We start from the raw sequence: 19377 nt of genomic DNA on the forward strand, positions 1-19377 counted from the left end.
AAAATCCCTTTTTTCAACTTTTAGCCCCTCTGGACCCCCCTGTTTTAACGCAGAAATCTGAAAAAAATCCGTTAAATACCACTCGATGGACTGAATGTTTGTGCACAGTTTCAGTCTTCTAGGTGCAAAAATAGACCCGCCAGAAAAAAATTCAGAAATTTCCCCATGTTACCCTATACAGAAGTATATTTTGAAAAAAAATCACTGAGACGTCCCTAATTACCCTAGAATAATAATTCGACCGTCATTCTCTTCAGAATGGAACTGCCTTTCAGACGGTATGACTCACGTGTCTTCATTATGTATATGAGGCGGGAAAATCCTGAAAAACGGGATTTTTTGGTCTAAAAATCCCTTTTTTCAGTTCCCCCCCCTCTAGACCCCCTCTGTATTAATGCAGAGATCTGAAAAAATCTGATAAATACTACTAGGTAGGCTGAATGTTTGTGCACAATTTCAATCTTCTAGGTGCAAAAGTAAGCCCGCCAAAAAAAAAAAATATACCCACCATCTCCCATTTTTCCCTATATAGAAGTATATTTTTCAAAAAATCCCTGAGACGTCCCTAATTACCCTAGGACAATGATTCGACCGTCATTCTCTTCAGAATGGGACTGCCTTTCAAACGGTATGACTCAAGTGTCCCTATCATGTATGTGAGGCGGGAAAATGACGAAAAACGGGATTTTTGAGGTAAAAATATCCATTTTTTTCACCCCTTTGCCCCTCTGGTTCCCCCCACCCCTTCCTGTTTTAGCACTGACATCGGAACAAAAAATCTGGTAAATACTACTCGATGGACTGAATGTTTGTGCAAAATTTCAATCTTCTACGTAGAAAAATAAGCCCGCCAAAAAATATTGAACATACGCTTAGAAAATGAAAAAAGAAATTTTTGACTTATGACGTCATCACCTCCTATGTCTGGACGCAGGACGGTCTGAAACCATACGTAATGTCTTCTACAAGGCCTCTGGACTTGGAAAAAAAAAACGGACGAAAAAGCTCAAATAGAAGAGAAATAACGCAATGTACCATGAAAAATGCGTATGGTACAAATTGTACCATAGGATCTGGAAGGGGTTAAACGGGCTGTATTTTGGAATGGCAAAAAGTAGTGTGTTCATAAGTTTTGTGGTAAATACTATTGCATATAAAGAGTCTGCAGAAATATCCTCGGCTATGATACTACTGGCACCGTAGATTTATGGGGGTTCGAAAATTGAAGTTTGTGATTTTGATGCCATTTTTGGGGCGTAATATCTCAGGAGGGCAAAGTGCTAAAAATTTCTGCTTATGCCACAAAGTAATTCTATACGTGAACAAACTATTGTATTAAAAAAAAAAAAAAAACATGACATATTACGTAGATAAAAAAAGTGATGACATGGAAAAAACGCGAAGAAAGCAACAGTTGAGTGACGATGGTTGTAGCCCGAAAAAAAGTTAAATGTTTTGGTATGTTTCATGCTAGATCTCAAAAACTATGCATGGTGAAGGAATTAGGCCCGCTTTTGTTTGTGTTCAGTTGTGCAAAAGCTTGCGAGTGGCATTTGTTACATCTTTCGAGCTCCATGATCATTGCCACGTCTATATTGTAAGGGGTTAGCTCCCCTTTGCTCCCACGACACCCATCGTCGAACTGGACCGCAGTATTAAGGCATTTAATGTATCAGCAAAATGTCATTGAAATCCAATCACAGTTACGGAAATGTTCATAAAGTTGCGTTATATAGGATAGCTGGAGACTCCGCCCCTAGATCCCCGCGTTTGCTCGGCCTACGGCCTCGAACCTCTAAAACCTAAAATTCTACCAAATTTCAAGTTCCTTTTCGTATTTCAACTATCTAGAAGATAAGATTTTGTGTCACAAGAAAACACCCATTTAAATAACATGGGAATTACTTCATCCCTCGAGTAGATACCTTAAAAACTAAAAATATTCACCTTTGGCCACTTTCCTGTTGGTTAGCCCCGGAAGTCTACAAGCATGCCAAATTTCATCATTCTAATCCTGCCGGAAGTGCCTAAACATTTTGGGGTGTAGAAGATGTCCCATACAAATAACATTGGGAAGACTTTTCAGTTCCCCATAAAACCTCTCTACAGTTGAACTTTTTAATTATTTGTGTGATTTACTTAAGTAACGCTAATGGAAATGTACAAGCATATTGAATTTTAAGTTTTTATTCCAATTCCAAGTACCCAAAATATGAGATTATAAGTCCAAAAAAGGGCTCATTTAAATAACATAGAGAATTTCTTCATACCCCCTTTAGACCCCTTAAAAATTAAAAGTATTAACTTTTGACAATTTTCCTGTGGGTTAGTAGTTGAAAGCTACAATCTGTTAAATTTCAGCTTTCCACGTCAACCGGAAGTACTGCTTTATTTTATCAGTTCATGTAGTTTTATATATAATTAGGATAGATATAACGCAATCTTTTGAACATATTAACTTCCGTAACTGAGATTGGATTTCAATGTCACTTTGCTGATACATTAAGTACCTTAATACCGCGGTTCAGTTCGACGATGGGTGTTGTGGGTGCAAGGGAGAGCTAACTTTCTTACCATATAGACGTGGCAATGATCATGGAGCTAGAAAGATCTACAAACGCCACTCGCGAGCTTTTGCACAACTGGACACAAACAAAAGCGGGCCTAATTGCTTCACCATGCATAGTTTTTGAGATCTAGCATGAAACATATCCAAACATTTAAACTTATTCGGGCTACGACCATTGTCACGCAAGTGCTTTCTTATCATTTTTACCATGGCCTCATTTTTTTATCCATGTAATATCAGTCATGATTTTTTTTGCAATAGTTTATTCACGTGTAGAATTACTTTGTGGTATAAGCAGAAATTTTTAGCACTTTGTCCTCCTGAGATATTACACCCCAAAAATGGCATCAAAATCACAAACTTCAACTTTCGGACCTCCATAAATCTACGGTGTCAGTAGTATCATAGCCGAGGATATTTCTGCAGACTCTTTACATGTAATAGTATTCAGCACAAAACTTATGAACCCCCCACTTTACGCCATTCCAAAATACAGCCCGTTTAAAAGTGTAATTGTCTCTTCTTTTTCTGGTGATTTCATGTGTTGGTTTGCAACTCTGCATATTTATTTAGACGCAAAAGTTTATATTCTCCGTGAACCTTAGTCTCTCCTGTTAGCGTTCGTTTTTGTTTGGTGTTTGTCTGATTCTAAGTCCTGATTCGTACTGCAATTTTCGTAAACGCTCGCAAATGCAAAAATTGGCACTCCACCGCCAACAAAGATGGCCGCCATTTATGAACACTTGTACATACGAAAACGTGAATGTCGTTATTGACCTTCTCATACACACGCTTCGTCACACTCAAATTTTTATAATTTTCGGAGATGGTCGAGCAACCATTTTCACCATGTTTGGACCACTTCAGATGGATTGACCCCTATGTAATATAGTACTTTAGAAGATACATATTAAACAAAATCTCAACTTCTTTATCTCAGTGTCTGATGAAGCCAATATGTTCAGTTAGTTGTCGAAACTGTTACACAGTTATTAATTTAAATTAAACGTTGCTTTGTTCAATGATTTTTATTTTTAGTTCAAGATATTATAAGTATGCGTAGGTTCAATAGGCACATTATACAACCCAATCAATTCATTTGCATTGGTTCTATACGTTTTATCTTGGTTACGTGTAATATTAATATAACATCTTACAAAGTTGCCTCTAAACACGTAGCTGTGCATAGATGGCAGTACCAGATATATCACTATATTGTAATGTGCCACGTTATTCTGTGTACAAACAATCTCATATGCCTCTGTTTGTAAACATCATCACATGTATTTACGTCGGAGTACTACATACCAGGTGGGATTATTACAAGAAGCAGAGGACGGACTATCAGCACCTCCTACAAGTCACATGACTACATAACGGCAGCGCCGCCGCCGGGATGCCTATTAGTAATGTCAACCGGCTCGGCTGGAGCCTTGAGCCGAAGATGAGCCATCGACTCGGTTCGGTTCGGCTCAGGTGAGCCATCGGCTCGGTTCGGCTCGGCTCAGGTGAGCCATCGACTCGGTTCGGCTCGGCTCAGGTGAGCCATCGACTCGGTTCGGCTCGGCTTAACTACTTGCTACGAAATGTTAAAACAAAAGCCAGTTTTCGAAGTTGGATTACGTGAAGACAAAGAAAATGTTTTATATTTGAGTTTGTAGTAATTGATTTGATAATCAATCCCTTAAATCAGTGGGCACTAGTTTGATCTCTGTTGTAAATATCATTCAAAAAACTAAGAAAATAATAGTACAAATATGTAAAAAATCGAGTACGCCTTCAACTATTATTGTTAAGGTCGTGTAACAGCATCTATGTAGTTTTTTAGAAGAATCCTTTGTGTTTATCTAGACTTGTTTTGTTTTATTACTTCCATCTATTTATCAATAACTGAAAAAATATTTCTAGGTGAACTTGTATTTTTTCTTTGTTGTTAATCTGGACGATGCTGCGCCAAACCGGCTCGGCTCGGTTCACCTGAGTCATCGGCTCGAGCCTACTCGGTTGCGATGAGCCATCGGCTCGGTTCGGTTCGGCTCGGCTCAGGTAAGCCATCGGCTCGGTTCGGCTCAGCTCAGGTGAGCCATCGGCTCGCCTCAGCCCAAATGAGCTGAGGGCTCGAGCCGGCTCGGTTTGGTGAGCTGTTGGCTCGGCTCGGCTCGGTGGAGACTGAGCCGTGAGCCGAGCCGCTCGAGCCGTTGACAACACTATTGTCTATATATTGTACAGCAACCAGTGGTCATGTCTTCTGGTCTCTCTCCTCTTGCTTGTCTGGAGCACTAGGAATACCCAACCTTAAAGCCTCTAGTCTGCTGCGGGACTCTTGGCTTAGCCTGCTTCGGGGCTTGGAGTTTTCTTTATCTCCCTCACTGCTTGCTGTGGAGCACTGGGGATTCGTACGCTACTCTGCTTAACCTGCTTCGGGACTCTGTTGAGATCCTGTCCACTGTCTTGTGCTAGCTAATTTCTATCTCACCATAGAGAAAAGTATACTGAAGTATTTCTGTAAATACTATTGTTATTGGAGGATTTTAATAAGTAAACCGATAGTGAAAGTTAATTCCGAACTCTTAATTTCATTAACCTACCTCTACATAGCAGAAAATTTATAATATTAAGACATGACGTCTAAACAGCTAATCAGACAAGCAGCTTATAACAGAAAATCGGACTTATGTTTTACTGATGAGTAAATGATATCTCACACAGCCTACATTGACCGTGGCCTGAGGTGGCAAATTTTCTGCAATGAGTTTTTTTTCATATTCTAGTTCTAAAAATTGTGGAAATTTGGCGCCAAACAATGATATTGAGGAGGCGGCTTAAATATTAAGTATGTCCCTTTAAGAAGCGGTGCATTTTTCTTTGATTCTGGAATTGAAATCCTTCTTCCTGTAATAATTGTGGTTATATACATAAGTGTGTCTTCTGATTTGCTTATTTATCATAATAATTTACTTACCACTTACGTCATTCGTATTGGTCTCTTTCTTGTTTACTGTTATGTAATTCTTAATAATACATTTCTGTTGATATTTATATTATTTTTTGCCTATTGCTGTTGTTATAAGCTTCAGTGTAAAACGAAAACTTGCTTTATCTGGAACTGTATAAATTAATTAATTGATATATAGGAATTTAAGATCGATTTCTAAATTTTCTATTACAGGTAGACCGCAATGCAGTTCCTGTAGTACAAATTCCACGTGAAAATCTTCGATTAACTTCACAGAAAATTACAGAAATATCTCTGGTAAGTATTATAAATAATTTCCTCAAAAGTAGAGTCGTTCTGAAATTGAAATCTTCCTCTTGATAATAACTGAAGACTCGCTGTAGAAAACAATGTAAGTGCCATCTTGAAATTGTTTCACTAATTTAATTTTTTAAATACGTTTATGCCTTAGTTAGATTTTCATACATACCTTCAATTTGTTATATGCTAGGTTGTATTTCTAAGCAATAATATTTTCTGTTTTCTGACGCTTAGGCACAATTTACAATCTTTTGTCTCTACTGTTACAGTAACTATTGTTTTTGGCAATTACATTGTTTTCTACAGTGAGTGTTCAACTGTGGAAGCTCACCTCAGCAACACAGGAATGAACTAATGTCATTTGTGTTGTGTCACAAACTCTGTACACGTTCATCAAACAGACTGCGATACCCAGACAGGTTTAAACAGTCAGGAAGTAATGCGTTGTTGAGCGGGGTCGTATAGAAATGCCCATGGAGAACACAATTGTAATTGAATTTTTCCTTACGAATTCAAGCTTTTTTTTTTATTATTATTATTATTATTATTATTATTATTATTATTATTATTATTATTATTATTATTATTATTATTATTATTATTATTACTAAAGAAGAATAGAGTATTTGATAATTTCGTTCCGGTTACACAGCATTGCAAAATAAGTTTCATGAGGCAGCGGCCAGTATCATGCTAGAACTCCTCAGGAACACCGTGTAAGTACACACTCGAGAAGTGTTCGTGCTTTTGTAGAGGAGTTAGACATACACCATACTGCCGTCATTTGGCCGCACAAATTGAATTCTATACGAACAAAATCATGATTAAAAGTGCAATTGGTAAGGTGAAAAAGTTTGAGGATGCCACATAAGTTGACACCGGACAACAAGGACTGCTGTCTGAATGCGTACACATTTTTTTATAATTAAGAAATAACCAGGAAAGCTTCCTGCATCAACAGTTTCCGAAACACACAAATATTGCGGCTGGTATGATGGGAATGATCCATTGTATCTTTCTCAGGCGAGATGAAACTTGGAATGGCCAAAATTTTCCGGAATCGGAAATTTCACTTTCCGGATATTTCCCGATTTTACTTTCCGAATTCCGGAAAGTAAAAATTCCGGAATTGGCCATCCCTAGATGAAACCATCAATACAGTTTACAGTTGATCGGTACAGTGCCGAACTTCATTAAATACACGGCAAATTTGTTCGCAGATGTCCAGCAGTGGTCAATAGACATGGTGTCGTAGGTTTTTTACAATGCTAGGCTACACGTCGCAAAAAGGACGGTGCCGGTTTTTCATGAGTTTCAATAAAACCCTTCTTTACCCACCATATTTGCCGACTGATATTTCTTCCACTGACTGCGACCTCTTTCAGCATTTCGATCACTTCTTAGGAGGGAAAATTTTTCCTGATGATCTGGAGGTGCAACGTGCGGTGGAGGGTTCTTAGCATCGCGGGTTCCAGAGTTTTTCTTCACGGAATCCAGTCGGCTCGGCGACGGCAAAAGTTTGTAATTAGAGACTGCGACTAGTTTGATTGAACAGATATTGTAGGTTTTTTTCTTCTTCTTTGGAAATGACGCACTTGAGGTGGACATTTCATTTGCACTACCCAAATAAATGAATGTCTTCTAATTTTCTTATTTATTAAGATGATTTATTTATTCGTTCTAAACACCACTCGCGTTAGTCTCGTTCTCCTTTATTCTTATGCAAGTGTTTGTTAATGTTCTGTTGATATTCTGACACGTTATTTTATTCTTTACATATTGCTGTTGTTACACGTTTCAGTGTAAAATAAAAACGTGTTGTATCTGGAACTGTACAAATGAATAAATAGAAATTCAAGTATCGACTTCCCAATTTTATATTACAGGAGGACTCCTCTTCGAATGACGTTCCTTTAGTACAAATCCCAAGTGAAAATCTTCGATTGAATTCAAAGGAAACTACAGAAGCGTCTGTGGTAAATATAATTAGTCATTTTCTTCAAATTGTATTTAGATAACTTGTGTATAATATGTAAAATTATGTCAGTGACATTTTGCTTCAAGACGTATCAAGCTAATGAGGATTAGTACGCTGAAAAGTTACAGGAAAGATCTTTAAACCTTTAGGTAATTATAATCATAATAATCATTTTGATGAAATATTACGAATATTTTTCATCAGAGAATTTGAGAAAACTGAATCAAATTTCGAAATCAGGGCAAAACCACACGAAGTTATTAGCATACACCTATACACGTAAGGAGACCACAAAGAGCCCGACATATTGTATAAGCAAAGTTAAGGATTTTAATTTGATGGTTGCTTTTAATGAATGCTTAAGGAAAAATTCAGAATCAAAGTAATTTATTTTATATTTTTTCTATTATAAACATTGCAGCTGTGTATATGTTGGTCATTATTATTGGCATTTGTAAGTGTTCAAACAAAATGAATTCAGAGTTGGGGTAAGTACCATTGCTTTTAAGCACTCGCAGACTGTATTAGAATACTAGCAGAATGTCTGTTCTTTGCACAAGAGTAATAAGGCTTATGGAAAATATTTGAATGATTTTTTTTTTCTGGTTTCAAAGTATTTGTTGATGCGAAATACTTGTTTGCTTTCACAGGAGATACATACACGCTTACTCTCGTTTCTACCGTTAGACGTAAAGCTCCATTTTCCCTTCATACTAGGGTTCATGGGGAATATTTGGACACAATTTCAATATTCGAAAGCCTGAGAACGAAAATAATACTTTTTTTTTAACCATCTTTAGGGTCACATTTCGCAAAATTCCTTCATATCTACAGCCTTGGGTGCAAGCCAGTATTTCTACAAAAGGGGTTTATTCACAGTTCCATTGCCAAGGGTCCTAGAAGGTAGACGTTGACCAATAGTGAAATAGGAAGTGCTCACCAAGCCCAATGTACTATTATTTTGGCCCTAAAGCCTCAGAAAGTTGGTCAAAAAGGGAAGCAACGGTAAAAGGTAAGGGAGTCATTGGTGATTTAGAGAAACTCAGAGGCTTTAGGAACGAAATCAATATAGGACTAAGATCAATATGCAACCGCATTTAGCATATAATGTTGTCTATCCAGTTTTGAATACAGTCCCGTAAAGGATTTGGAACTTTTTGGCAGCAGTGTTCATATGGAGAGGAATGATTTCTCACTAGTTTCACCCTGTTCCTGAAGTTTTCTTGAAGCAAATTGTATGTCATATGTAAGCTCTTGAAAGGTGCTATACTAGACATACTTTTTCTTTCGTCTTCCTTTGTTTTCTTTCGAGATATCTAGTTTTGAACAAATCTTCGACCCATCACCTACGCCAATATCTTAGCATAGCACTATCCTCTATGGATGCTTCTCACATGTGTTAAATGCGGTTGCATAGTGATCTTATTCCTATATTAATTTCATTCCTGAAACCTCTTAGTTTCTCTAAACCACCAATGTCCCCCTTACCTTTTCTGTTCTTTTTGACCAACTACTTGAGGCTTTAGGACCAAAATAACAATACCTGTAGGTAGGGCTTGACGAGTACTTCCTATTTCACCTAATGGTCAACGTCTACCTTCTGGAGCCCTTTGGAATGAAAATGTGAATAAACCCCTGTTATGGTTTTATGTCTCATAGTTTTGGTGATCCAATGATGAGTGAACCATTGATTTATTTATTTATATGCTTTATATATGTAGACTGTCCCTAATTACATCCTCCTTGTGGCTGAAAGCTAAGTCTGAAATTTGAAAATAAAGTGTTTCACGTCCCCAATTTCTGGAACTGGTCGCTGTCTCTGTGAGAGGTAGATTGATGCAGACTACTCAGTAACAAGGTTAAATACTGTACATACATAAATTTTTCATGTCATGTCAACGCCCGTTGATATTTACTTTACATTTTAGAAGGCTAGAAAGTTTGCTTTACTGGCTGGTTTCTAATTATCTGATTTTCAAAATTCTTGCATAATGCATCGTGAAAGGATGCATTTTAAGATATTTATATAACGTCTATTCAAAATTGCTGACAAGTAAAGAAAGCCAGAATTCATTGTCGTTTCTTTTGATAAGATTAAAATGGAAAAGAATTGCAAAAGCCTATTACATTAATTTAAAGAGATGAAACAATTTTACTGATTAAATTCTGGGAAATTGTATGATTAAATGCTGGGAAAATTTTAAATTTTATACAACAAGGATGTAGGGTTGCAAGACAAATATTTTGGTAGAAGCACATCTTTATGTGGCCTCTCCTTAAAATGACAAACAATCAGATTTCAGAATCTCATCCATAGACCCGTTATTTTGAATAGAGACAGAGCCTCTATATTGTGGCGGGCCGGCGGTATGCGTTTGCGTAGACCGGCACCCACACAAGAGAGTTTAGTAATTAACCAAAATACTCCTAATTGGTCAACAAAGTTTCTGCAAAATCACCAATTATAACTCGAGCGGCAAAGTTATACTGAAAGAGGAACTCAGCTAACAACCAATCTGAAGATCTTAGCTTTTACAAGGTAGCGATGGCCTCGGCCAAGACTTAACTTCTAACTAGTGGAGTCGTTATCTCGACGAAAACTTTATAGTTACCAACCCCTGGGGATATCACTTGAAGCAAAACTCAGAAATAAAGTTCCTTGCAGTAAGGATTCAGTTTATTGATCCTAATGGTATTACAAGTCCACGAGCTTGGGGCGCTAAATGTAACTATATGTGTGGTAAATAGTCTGACTTACGTGACGGGTTCCAATCGATAATCAGTGCACAGAGAAGCACAAAATAAAATAAAACTTCACTAGACTGGGAGGGCACGAGTCAGTCCTAGTAGAAGGTTAGGTGCAAAGGTGTAACTATTTGATTTTTCGTATGTTTAGGCCAGCTAGGCAATGAACCTAGAGTCTGTCAAAACACACATCATATAGGGGAATGACAGAACTTCGACCGTCAACTTCTTAAGCTCGCCAGCAGTTTCTGGGCGCACAGGTCCCGGCTGGAGCTAGCTTTCAGAAGTAGATTGCCAAGTTCGAAGGAGGTAACTTTGACCGTCAGTTTCCTAAGCCGACCAGCAATTATGGGCAGACCCCCATCCGTCGTCGAGCTTTCAGAAACAGAGTGCCAAGTTAGCCACTAGGATAAGGTATGGATGGAACCAAGAGTGTAGGGAGGCCTCCGGAGAAACCGAGAGAGTAAGAGGCAGAATGACGGCTAGGACAACTAGGAACTTACTCGGAAATCCTGGGCTAGATCGTGCCTAAGACATTGCGGACTCCGTCTAGATAGCACGAACTTGAGGGGCCTTAGGAAAGGGACGTTGTCCGACGATCGAGCCAAAAACACGAGTTTTTAAAGGACTCGGTCGGCTTGGCGCACGGCACCAATTTACGTTTCGTGTGCACCATTGTAACGTGTGCAGACATTGCACTCGGACCGTGAGGTCAGAGGTTGGACATGCGTGGTAGTCCGAAAGTTCGCTGGGGAGGAACCCAACAGTAGCCAGCAGCCTGAAAAGAAAGCTGATTGGTGTGCACACGACACTAAGGGCAAAGTCAGCTGAGAAAAGTGCTTCTCCGAGGGGCGGAGAGAAAAGAAATTGGAACACGTCATGCTCCTAACACCAAAATTGGTTTACAATAGGGTGCCTGGGCGGCGCTAAATGAGAAGAGAAGATTATGTTGGTGCGCATGCATGTATATGTACTCCGTGTTCTTGGATGTGTTATCCCCAAACTCTGGCAGAATAGTATACATCGAGATATACAATATTCATACATTGAATCACTTAATATTCATACATTGAATCACTTAAAATATAGAACATAAATGGTTTTAAATACTAAAGAAAGATTTTATATATGTTTGAACCAAGGATCTTCTTACTGTAATTTATTCTTTAGACCCTTCTAAGATAAGATATGTATAATTATCTGCAGTTTGAGGACAGAAAAATAATCTTCTTTTTAGAAGCAAAAATGAAAAGATTTTTAAACATACAGATTATATGGACTTCGTTAAGAGTCTTCTACAACTAATAATAATAATAATAATAATATAACTAATACAAGACTAAATATATGTCAGACACAGAGCCAGACATCTCCCTGTTGAGAGGGGATGTTGTAAAAATGAAATCTTTAACGTCCCACGGTTATGCCGGTTAGGATAAATGAGACGGTGATAATGAGAAATGAGTGAAATGGTGGAATGAAGAAAGTGGGAGGAAACGGGGGAACCCGAGAAAACCTACGAGCACGGTGTTTGTCACCACAGAGTCCACATGGCGCGAGCTGGGATCGAACCAGGGACCCCAAGCACCAGAGGTGAACGCTCTACCACTGAGCCACCGCGCCCCCAAGGGATGTTGTAATCTATCAGATGGTTGACCTCGAGGTCAAGAAGGGGAGCTCGGATGCTCAGACGGGAAGAACGAAAAAGTCTTTCGTTTTAACTAAGAGAAAAGAACAACACTCAACACGAATTTGTATTTTAAAAGAAGTAAATGGAATACGAATTCTGTTGCAGTTTAAAAAAAATGCAAAAAAAGAAAAAAATGCAAAAAAAAAGAAAAAAATAAAGCAAAAAAATAATTTGCGAATCTGCGTACACTACAATATTGACATGATAGTTGTACCAAAATGTTTGTCATGGGGAAATGTTTCAAGTAATATAATTAATTCCCTTGGCCACTTAGGAAAAAAAGTTTAATTGACCCGCTTACCCGCTGAGTTAATGCCCTTTTTCGAATCCTTACCTCAAAATGTCATTCCTGTTATTTGCTAATGAAAACTATAGGATAATTATATAATATGGAAGGTAAAAATACCTGCCTTGCATCCAAGAAGTAAAAGACATATAAAAATCCAAAATTACGGCCACCTCAGAGATAGATTGTTTACCCTCGTGGCTCGTGCAATCTGTCAACAGTAAAATGGTTTTAGATCCTTGTACATCTTACCGTTAAAACAACTAAGATGCCATATTAAGTTGGATAAACTTGATCTAAACCATAACGATTTCCTCATTAGGTGTAAACTGAAAACATTTAATGTACTGTTTGATTATATATATGTGGCACTTGAGTACACTTTTAAGTACTTAAGACAATAACGCTGAAAATACATGTCTCATGTCTTTCTTTATTTTCTGTTCTTTTTCTATACTGTTTGGTGTTTGTACTATTTATATCTCATCTTTATGTCTCTGTAGGTAGAAGTTTCAATTTTAATTTTTTTTCTTGAGTAATAATTTTTTTTTTCATTTTGTACTTAATATAGGGCAAGGGAAGTGTGTCAAAGAAAGCAAAACACCTTCCACCTTTTATAGTATTCAGAAGCAGGGTATTGAAGGATGTAAGAGCCCAGAATCCTAATTTAGCATTCAAAGAAATTATGACAATAGTAAGACGAATGTGGCGAGATCTTCCGGCAAGCGAGAAGCGGAAGTATGGAGAAGTATTTACAACGGAAAAGGCAAGATATAATTGTCCAAATCGTGATTAAATGGAGTTAAAAAAATAGCATGCTAATTGATTGTTATATAATTAACACTATCGAGTAATTACAGATTGATCATTTAATACTTACCTTATGAGAAACCACCCCGCCCTTACTGATTGTAAATTATCGGACCAACAGAATTAGCGACTATTCCCTGACATCGCAATTTTCATTACAACAAATTTAATTGTAGCACAGCCATAGAAAGCTATCCCATTCCTTCCTGAAGGTTATCCATATTGTATATATATATATATTTACTTCTTATTACGATTCAACTTATTTCTTTAACGAAAAAGCATATTTTTAAATATTTTTATGGCATGTTTGTTTCTGAGTATTAAAGGGACGATAAAACGAACACGCTAAAGTTCGTTTGGGGGCTCTTCACTTCGATTTAAGTAAAACTTAATTTGTCTATTGTTCTAATTTCATATTGATATTTACTTCCTTAAACACCGAATATTGCGTATTCTTTACATTTTGTCATAATCTGGTGTCTGAATAGAGGTTTCTGTTAGTTTCAAGAACGTTAAGAATTACAGAAACCAACGCATGTCCAGATTACAATGAAATTCCACCCTTGTATATGGAGTATCTTCACGAGAAGCGGAGCAAGTTATTGCGAATATTAAAAAAAAAAAAAAAAAAGGGGGGGGGGAGGTCAAGTTTTGAAAAGTGAAATGGAATGTACCAAGTGAATCTGATCTATAGATTTTTTTGTCAGACATTTATCAATTAACAACTTGAAGAAATATCTTACTATATGGAACCTTGAGCCAAAATGGATTGCAATGTATATACTTGACTAGCTGAATATACCCATTCTTCCTATGCAGCCTGTTTTTGGCAGTCAGCGCCTGTCGGAGTATCATCATTCATTTCAGCGATCGCGAAAACTTTGGGTTTGACACTAATATCGGTCATTTTAGGCCATTTTTTCATGTCTCGGTATCGCCTCCCCCCTCCCGCTGACCCCCGGCCCGCATACAGTCGTAGCTGAATTCGCAAGTCATTGTTAATGGAAGTGTCACCATTGATCTCAGCGACCGCGAAGACTATGGATTTGACACTAATTTCGGTCATTTTGGATTACTTTTACATGTCTCGGTATTCTATCCCACACCCCCGGTGACTCCAGGCCTGCAGTCGAATGAGGTGAATGCGAGCGAAATTTCACCATTGATCTCAGCGACCACGAAAACTATGAATTCGACACCAATATCGGTCATTTTCTATTATTTTTACATGTTTCGGTAAACACCCCCCTGGTTGGAAATTTAAAGAAAGAAAAAAAAACGCTTCGTGTTGGCCTGGGGCCTGGACCAAGGTATCCGTGACCAAAATTTCGTAACTCTCAGCCCAGACCCCAGGCCGGTCCCGGTAAACGCCTCTTCCCCTCTGAGACCCTCAGGTGCGAAATTTAAAAAAAGAACGCTTTGTCTTGATCTGGGGCCTAGACCAAGGTACCCTGACCAAAATTGTGTAACTCTCGGTCCACTCATCTGGTCCCCAGCCGCACACAGACACATACACACACACACAAACTAACTCCTTATTTTATGTATATTAGAAGAAGAAGATAATTTATCTACTAATTCGAAAATGACTATAATTTCTTTCTTATTAATGCTAAATGCTCCAAAAATCTTTACTGCTCTGAGTAGAGATAATACGCTATATATATATATATATATATATATATATATATATATATATATATATATATATATATATATATATATATATATATTAGATGTTCAGGGAAACGATAGATTATTATATATATAGACAAACAACGAATCAGGATATGTCTATTATTTTAACAGTACTCATGACTTAGTATTAATTTTTGTATGTCCTTGAATGCTTGTCCTTATTATTTCGGGTTAGACTTTAGATTTATTTTTCGAACTATAAATGCCTATTTTTCGTGTTTTTAACCTAAACATTCGATCTCTAGTAATGCAATGAGATAAAGTATTAGAGACGGTTAAGACCAAGGGCACTTTTCGCAGATAGTCTGTTTCTGAGGGACATGGAAGCCAAGAGAAGGAGTTTTGAGGATACTTTCGCCTGTTTGATGGATTGTTCAGTCTAGGACAGATAGATGGGAAATTTGGATCCTGCATGACTGTTGGGAGTTCAAGGTTATTTTCTCCAAGACAGAAGGCTGAGAATTGGATGTAATTTAGAATTAAATGCGTAAATCTTGAGCTTGGTTTTAGAAATTTAATTTTTACGCAAGTTATGTATATATAAATAAATAGTTTTACCTTTCTGCTGCGTAAATTGTTTTATTGTTCCTGATATTTTGCCTATCTTTTTTTTTTTTTTTTTTTCTGCGGGCTTCATCTGAGGCACAAATTACGTGTGTATGGAAATACATACATTTTCTCATTAAATTAGACGTAAACTGTGTAAAATTTGAATTTGTTGTGAAAATAACCAAAAATATTACTGACAGCCACTCGAAACACCATGAAAATGTACTTGTCGTTTAATGTATAAGTTGTATAATGTAAACAGTTTAAAATATCAGTAAGTAAGTTTAGTGATTGTGTTCAACATGTTTTTCGCAAATGGTGATAGCTAGCTACAGTTAGTATAACAGGTATTGAACGGTAAACACACTTTCCTGTTGTTTCGAGTAGCAGTCAGTAAAATTTTTCAGTGTTTTCTCAACGAATTTGCTTTTTACTCAATTTTTGGTCTAGTTTAAAGAGAAGAGTCGTAAATAATTTGTGCCTCGGATGAAGTTCGCTGAAGAAAGGTGGGCGAAATATCAGTGACAGGAAGGTAAAAATTTTATTTGATTATACTGTGCGATGATTAATTATAACCTAGATGAGATTAGGAGAGATTAGGAGAGATTAGGAGAATCTCATCAATCGCAAGTACGGGGATGGTAGAAAGAATATATTATTTTCGTGATGGACTGTTGGAAGATGAAACTGGTACGGAATATAGGAGAAGTTTTTAATCTTTTTTTTTTCTTTCTTTTTCTGACCTGAGTCTTTTAAGGTTCTAGTTCGCGTGATGAGAAGGTGGAGGTTGGATGGACTTCGGTAAACTTTTTTTTTTCTTAATCAGGACCATTTCAGTTTCAAATAAGGTGTTGAGCGTGGGATAATCAAAGCTTATTGTGTCTTTCTCCGATAACCTTCAAATGTGGTAACACAAATACATAATCCTGCGTTCCAACATAGCGCGCTTCTGGACGTTTTTAGCCAGCTACATTTTTGTTTTCGTTTCTCCCTGCGTCTCTCCCTATTTGATGAAGTATTGCGCGAAAAGTATTTAAATGGGACACTCTCAGTATAGGTCAGTATGTTTTCACTATTTTGTAAAAAAGTAATTCACTTTCCGTTTCCTCTTCGAGATTATGTATCGAGTGTTCTAAAATTGCTACCTACGGATCACACAATACAGCAGGTCAAAATAAAACGAAAATACTATATAATGGTATACCGTTCGATGCTTCGCCCACACGCCATAACGAACCAAAATTTGACGATATTATAAATTTTGAAGCATTAACCATATAGATCTACGAATCCGTTAAATACTTACATTAATTCTCGCCAAATGAGAGTTCACTCTGGTAGTTCCATAACATGCTACATGGTACAAGATGTATCACATACTCCCAAAATAAAATCTTTGATGATTTATGTGTATGTATTTTGTTTGCTTCTCTGTTAGCAAATTACTGTGCTTATTTCTATTCACTTACCCTTCCTGCTTGCATGATAGCACACTTCACTTCGAGGTTGTGGTAAAACAAGATATAACTAATCGAGCTTTGACACTTGTACTATTCGCTGCTTCGAAATCGTTGCAAAAATTTTAAGTGCAAATTAATAACAAACTCTTGCTCCGTTTGCTTATGCATTCAGAAACACACGTCTCGATCGACTATTTGCTTCTGGCATTCAATCCAATTCACCTCCTTCCTCCACCTCTCCCTGTCTAAAGTAGTATGTGACGTAATATACTCCTTCCATTCAGGCGGAAAAAACAGAAACCAGGTTTGCAAGGTTTATAGCTCTAAACCGTCTATTTCATTCGTTTGTTCTGAAATGCCTTGTTAGAGTCTGAATTAAAAAATGTCTCAAAATGTTCCCATAGCTTCATAAACGTTTTTATTTGCATTCTTTTCCTTTTCCAAAGACTGCAAGCTAGGAAGATGCTCCTGGGGAAATCTATGGAAATTGTCAATCACGTAAGTAGGTTTTGTGCTTCGCAGTGTTTAATGCGGGCTCAGAGTCTAATAGTTACTAACAGAAATGAGTGTTCTTCAATGATTAATTTAATTTATTGTCAGTAATTGTAAGAATATGTTCCAGGGGCATCATTTGGGCAGAACAGGAGGGTGTAATTCTACCCTCCCTTGAACTTGATAAATACATATTGTTTGATCAAATGTATAGTAGTACATTAATAAAAAAGTGAAACACTTATGTCGGCGAAAAATTCCTTCTCCTCATCCCCTCCTCCGAAGGCAAAATCTAAAATGACGCTGCCTTTAACAACAAACATATAGTTAGGATGGGACATTGCTAGAGTGCTTACATTTTATTTCAAGAGCCCAAGCCATATGAGTTCATGGACGATATTGAGAGAGAGATATATATATTCAGATACGGGGACAGAGAGGGATGATTTACAAATACAAGTTTATAATTGGAGAAAAAATGATCGGACAGCATCCGTATTACGACGAAAATTGTGATTTTGTGAAAAAGAAGAGAGAAAGGTTTCGAACTGCGAGGATCACATTAGGCAGTTGTCGAATTAAGATAGAGAATTCTTTTTAGTGCATCAAATGATCGCGAAGAGAGAGAAAGATCTTAAGATCTTGGGAACTAAGAATTTAATAACTCTTCAGCTTCCGAGACGGGTTTCGAACCATCAACCTTTTAGCTATCGAACCATGATTTTATCCATTTAGCCACAGAGAACTCTATGCAGTCATTCACAAACTTTTCTTTTAGCTATGTTGAAACCTAATAGCGGTAGAATAGGATATTTCAGAAGTTGACTCGGTGGATGCACCGTTCAGATGGGATGTAGACCTCTTGTAGCTTAGTTACAGGGTGCATCATGAACTTCCTCTTGTTCAGGAACACTTTTAAGGCAGTAAAAGTTTGTTAACTGTTGTGTTAATTAAGTTACATTTGTTAGAAACGTCTAATAAAGTTTTGCCAAATACTTTTCATCATTAGATATATGGTTAGTGTAAGGAACTCCTAGTGGATAGAGTCTCTTACACTACGTAATAAGAATGGATGAGATTCAAACCTAGAACCACCAGGTACGAATTCCGTTTACTGACCCCTCATCTAAAAAGCCATGACGTAAACCTGACTATTTGTAAGTTATAAATTCGCATCCAAATGACATCATAATGCGTGTGTGCAATAAGTTTTCTGCTCTTTTTCTGTTCAAAAAACGTAATATACTTACGACGATTTGTTTCATTTTCCATTAGAGCTTCGAAAAAGACGATTTTTGTCTGAGAATATTATCTCCTTTGTCAGACATTTCCACCAAATACAACTCAATTTATACAGTAGTAAAAGAAACTCTTACTGACTTAGAAAATGTATCTAACAACGGGAAACTGCATCTTGCACCTTGGATGGTGGCGTAACTAACAGGAGCGTGGTGCGGAAGACACACGATAAAACGGAGCCATTTAAGTTTCATAACTCCGTTTAGCAGGTTTTTATATAATTTCACACTTTTCCTTTAATACCTAAAATGCACACAACTGTAACCTTAGATTAAAAAGAAGTTGTGAAGGAGCTATAGACTGCGAAGTCTACTAAAAAGATTATCATCTTTTTGCTGCAACAACTTTAAGTTTCCGAATGATAAGATTGAGCGAAATTAATACTTGGAATGAATTAGCTAAAGTTTTAATCGTAGTGTTCCGTATTTGTTTAGACCCCTACTCTTTTATAACTGTATCTCACTTTTCCTGTGACGAGAACAACACCTAAGCGAGCATTCAGTGAACTAAACCCCATTAAAACCTATATTCATAGCACAATG

At 37.2% G+C, this 19377-nt stretch overlaps 1 protein-coding gene across 7 annotated transcripts in view; it reads left to right on the forward strand.

Moving 5' to 3' along the window:
- Positions 1–19377, forward strand: part of LOC145686687 (uncharacterized) — a 313040-nt gene that overhangs the window by 137616 nt on the left and 156047 nt on the right. For 5 of the 7 annotated variants that reach the window (XM_081760226.1, XM_081760225.1, XM_081760228.1 and 2 more), the window contains exons 10-12: positions 5739–5822; positions 7712–7801; positions 13096–13290. In XM_081760226.1, coding sequence (XP_081616352.1) covers positions 5739–5822; positions 7712–7801; positions 13096–13290 — 369 coding nt within the window. The remainder of the gene's footprint in view (positions 1–5738; positions 5823–7711; positions 7802–13095; positions 13291–19377) is intronic. The other 2 variants (XM_081760230.1, XM_081760231.1) reach the window with 1 other exon arrangement.

Source organism: Thermobia domestica, chromosome 5 (assembly GCF_964235325.1).
Source record: "Thermobia domestica chromosome 5, izTheDome1.hap1.1, whole genome shotgun sequence".
NCBI classification, from domain to species: domain Eukaryota; kingdom Metazoa; phylum Arthropoda; class Insecta; order Zygentoma; family Lepismatidae; genus Thermobia; species Thermobia domestica.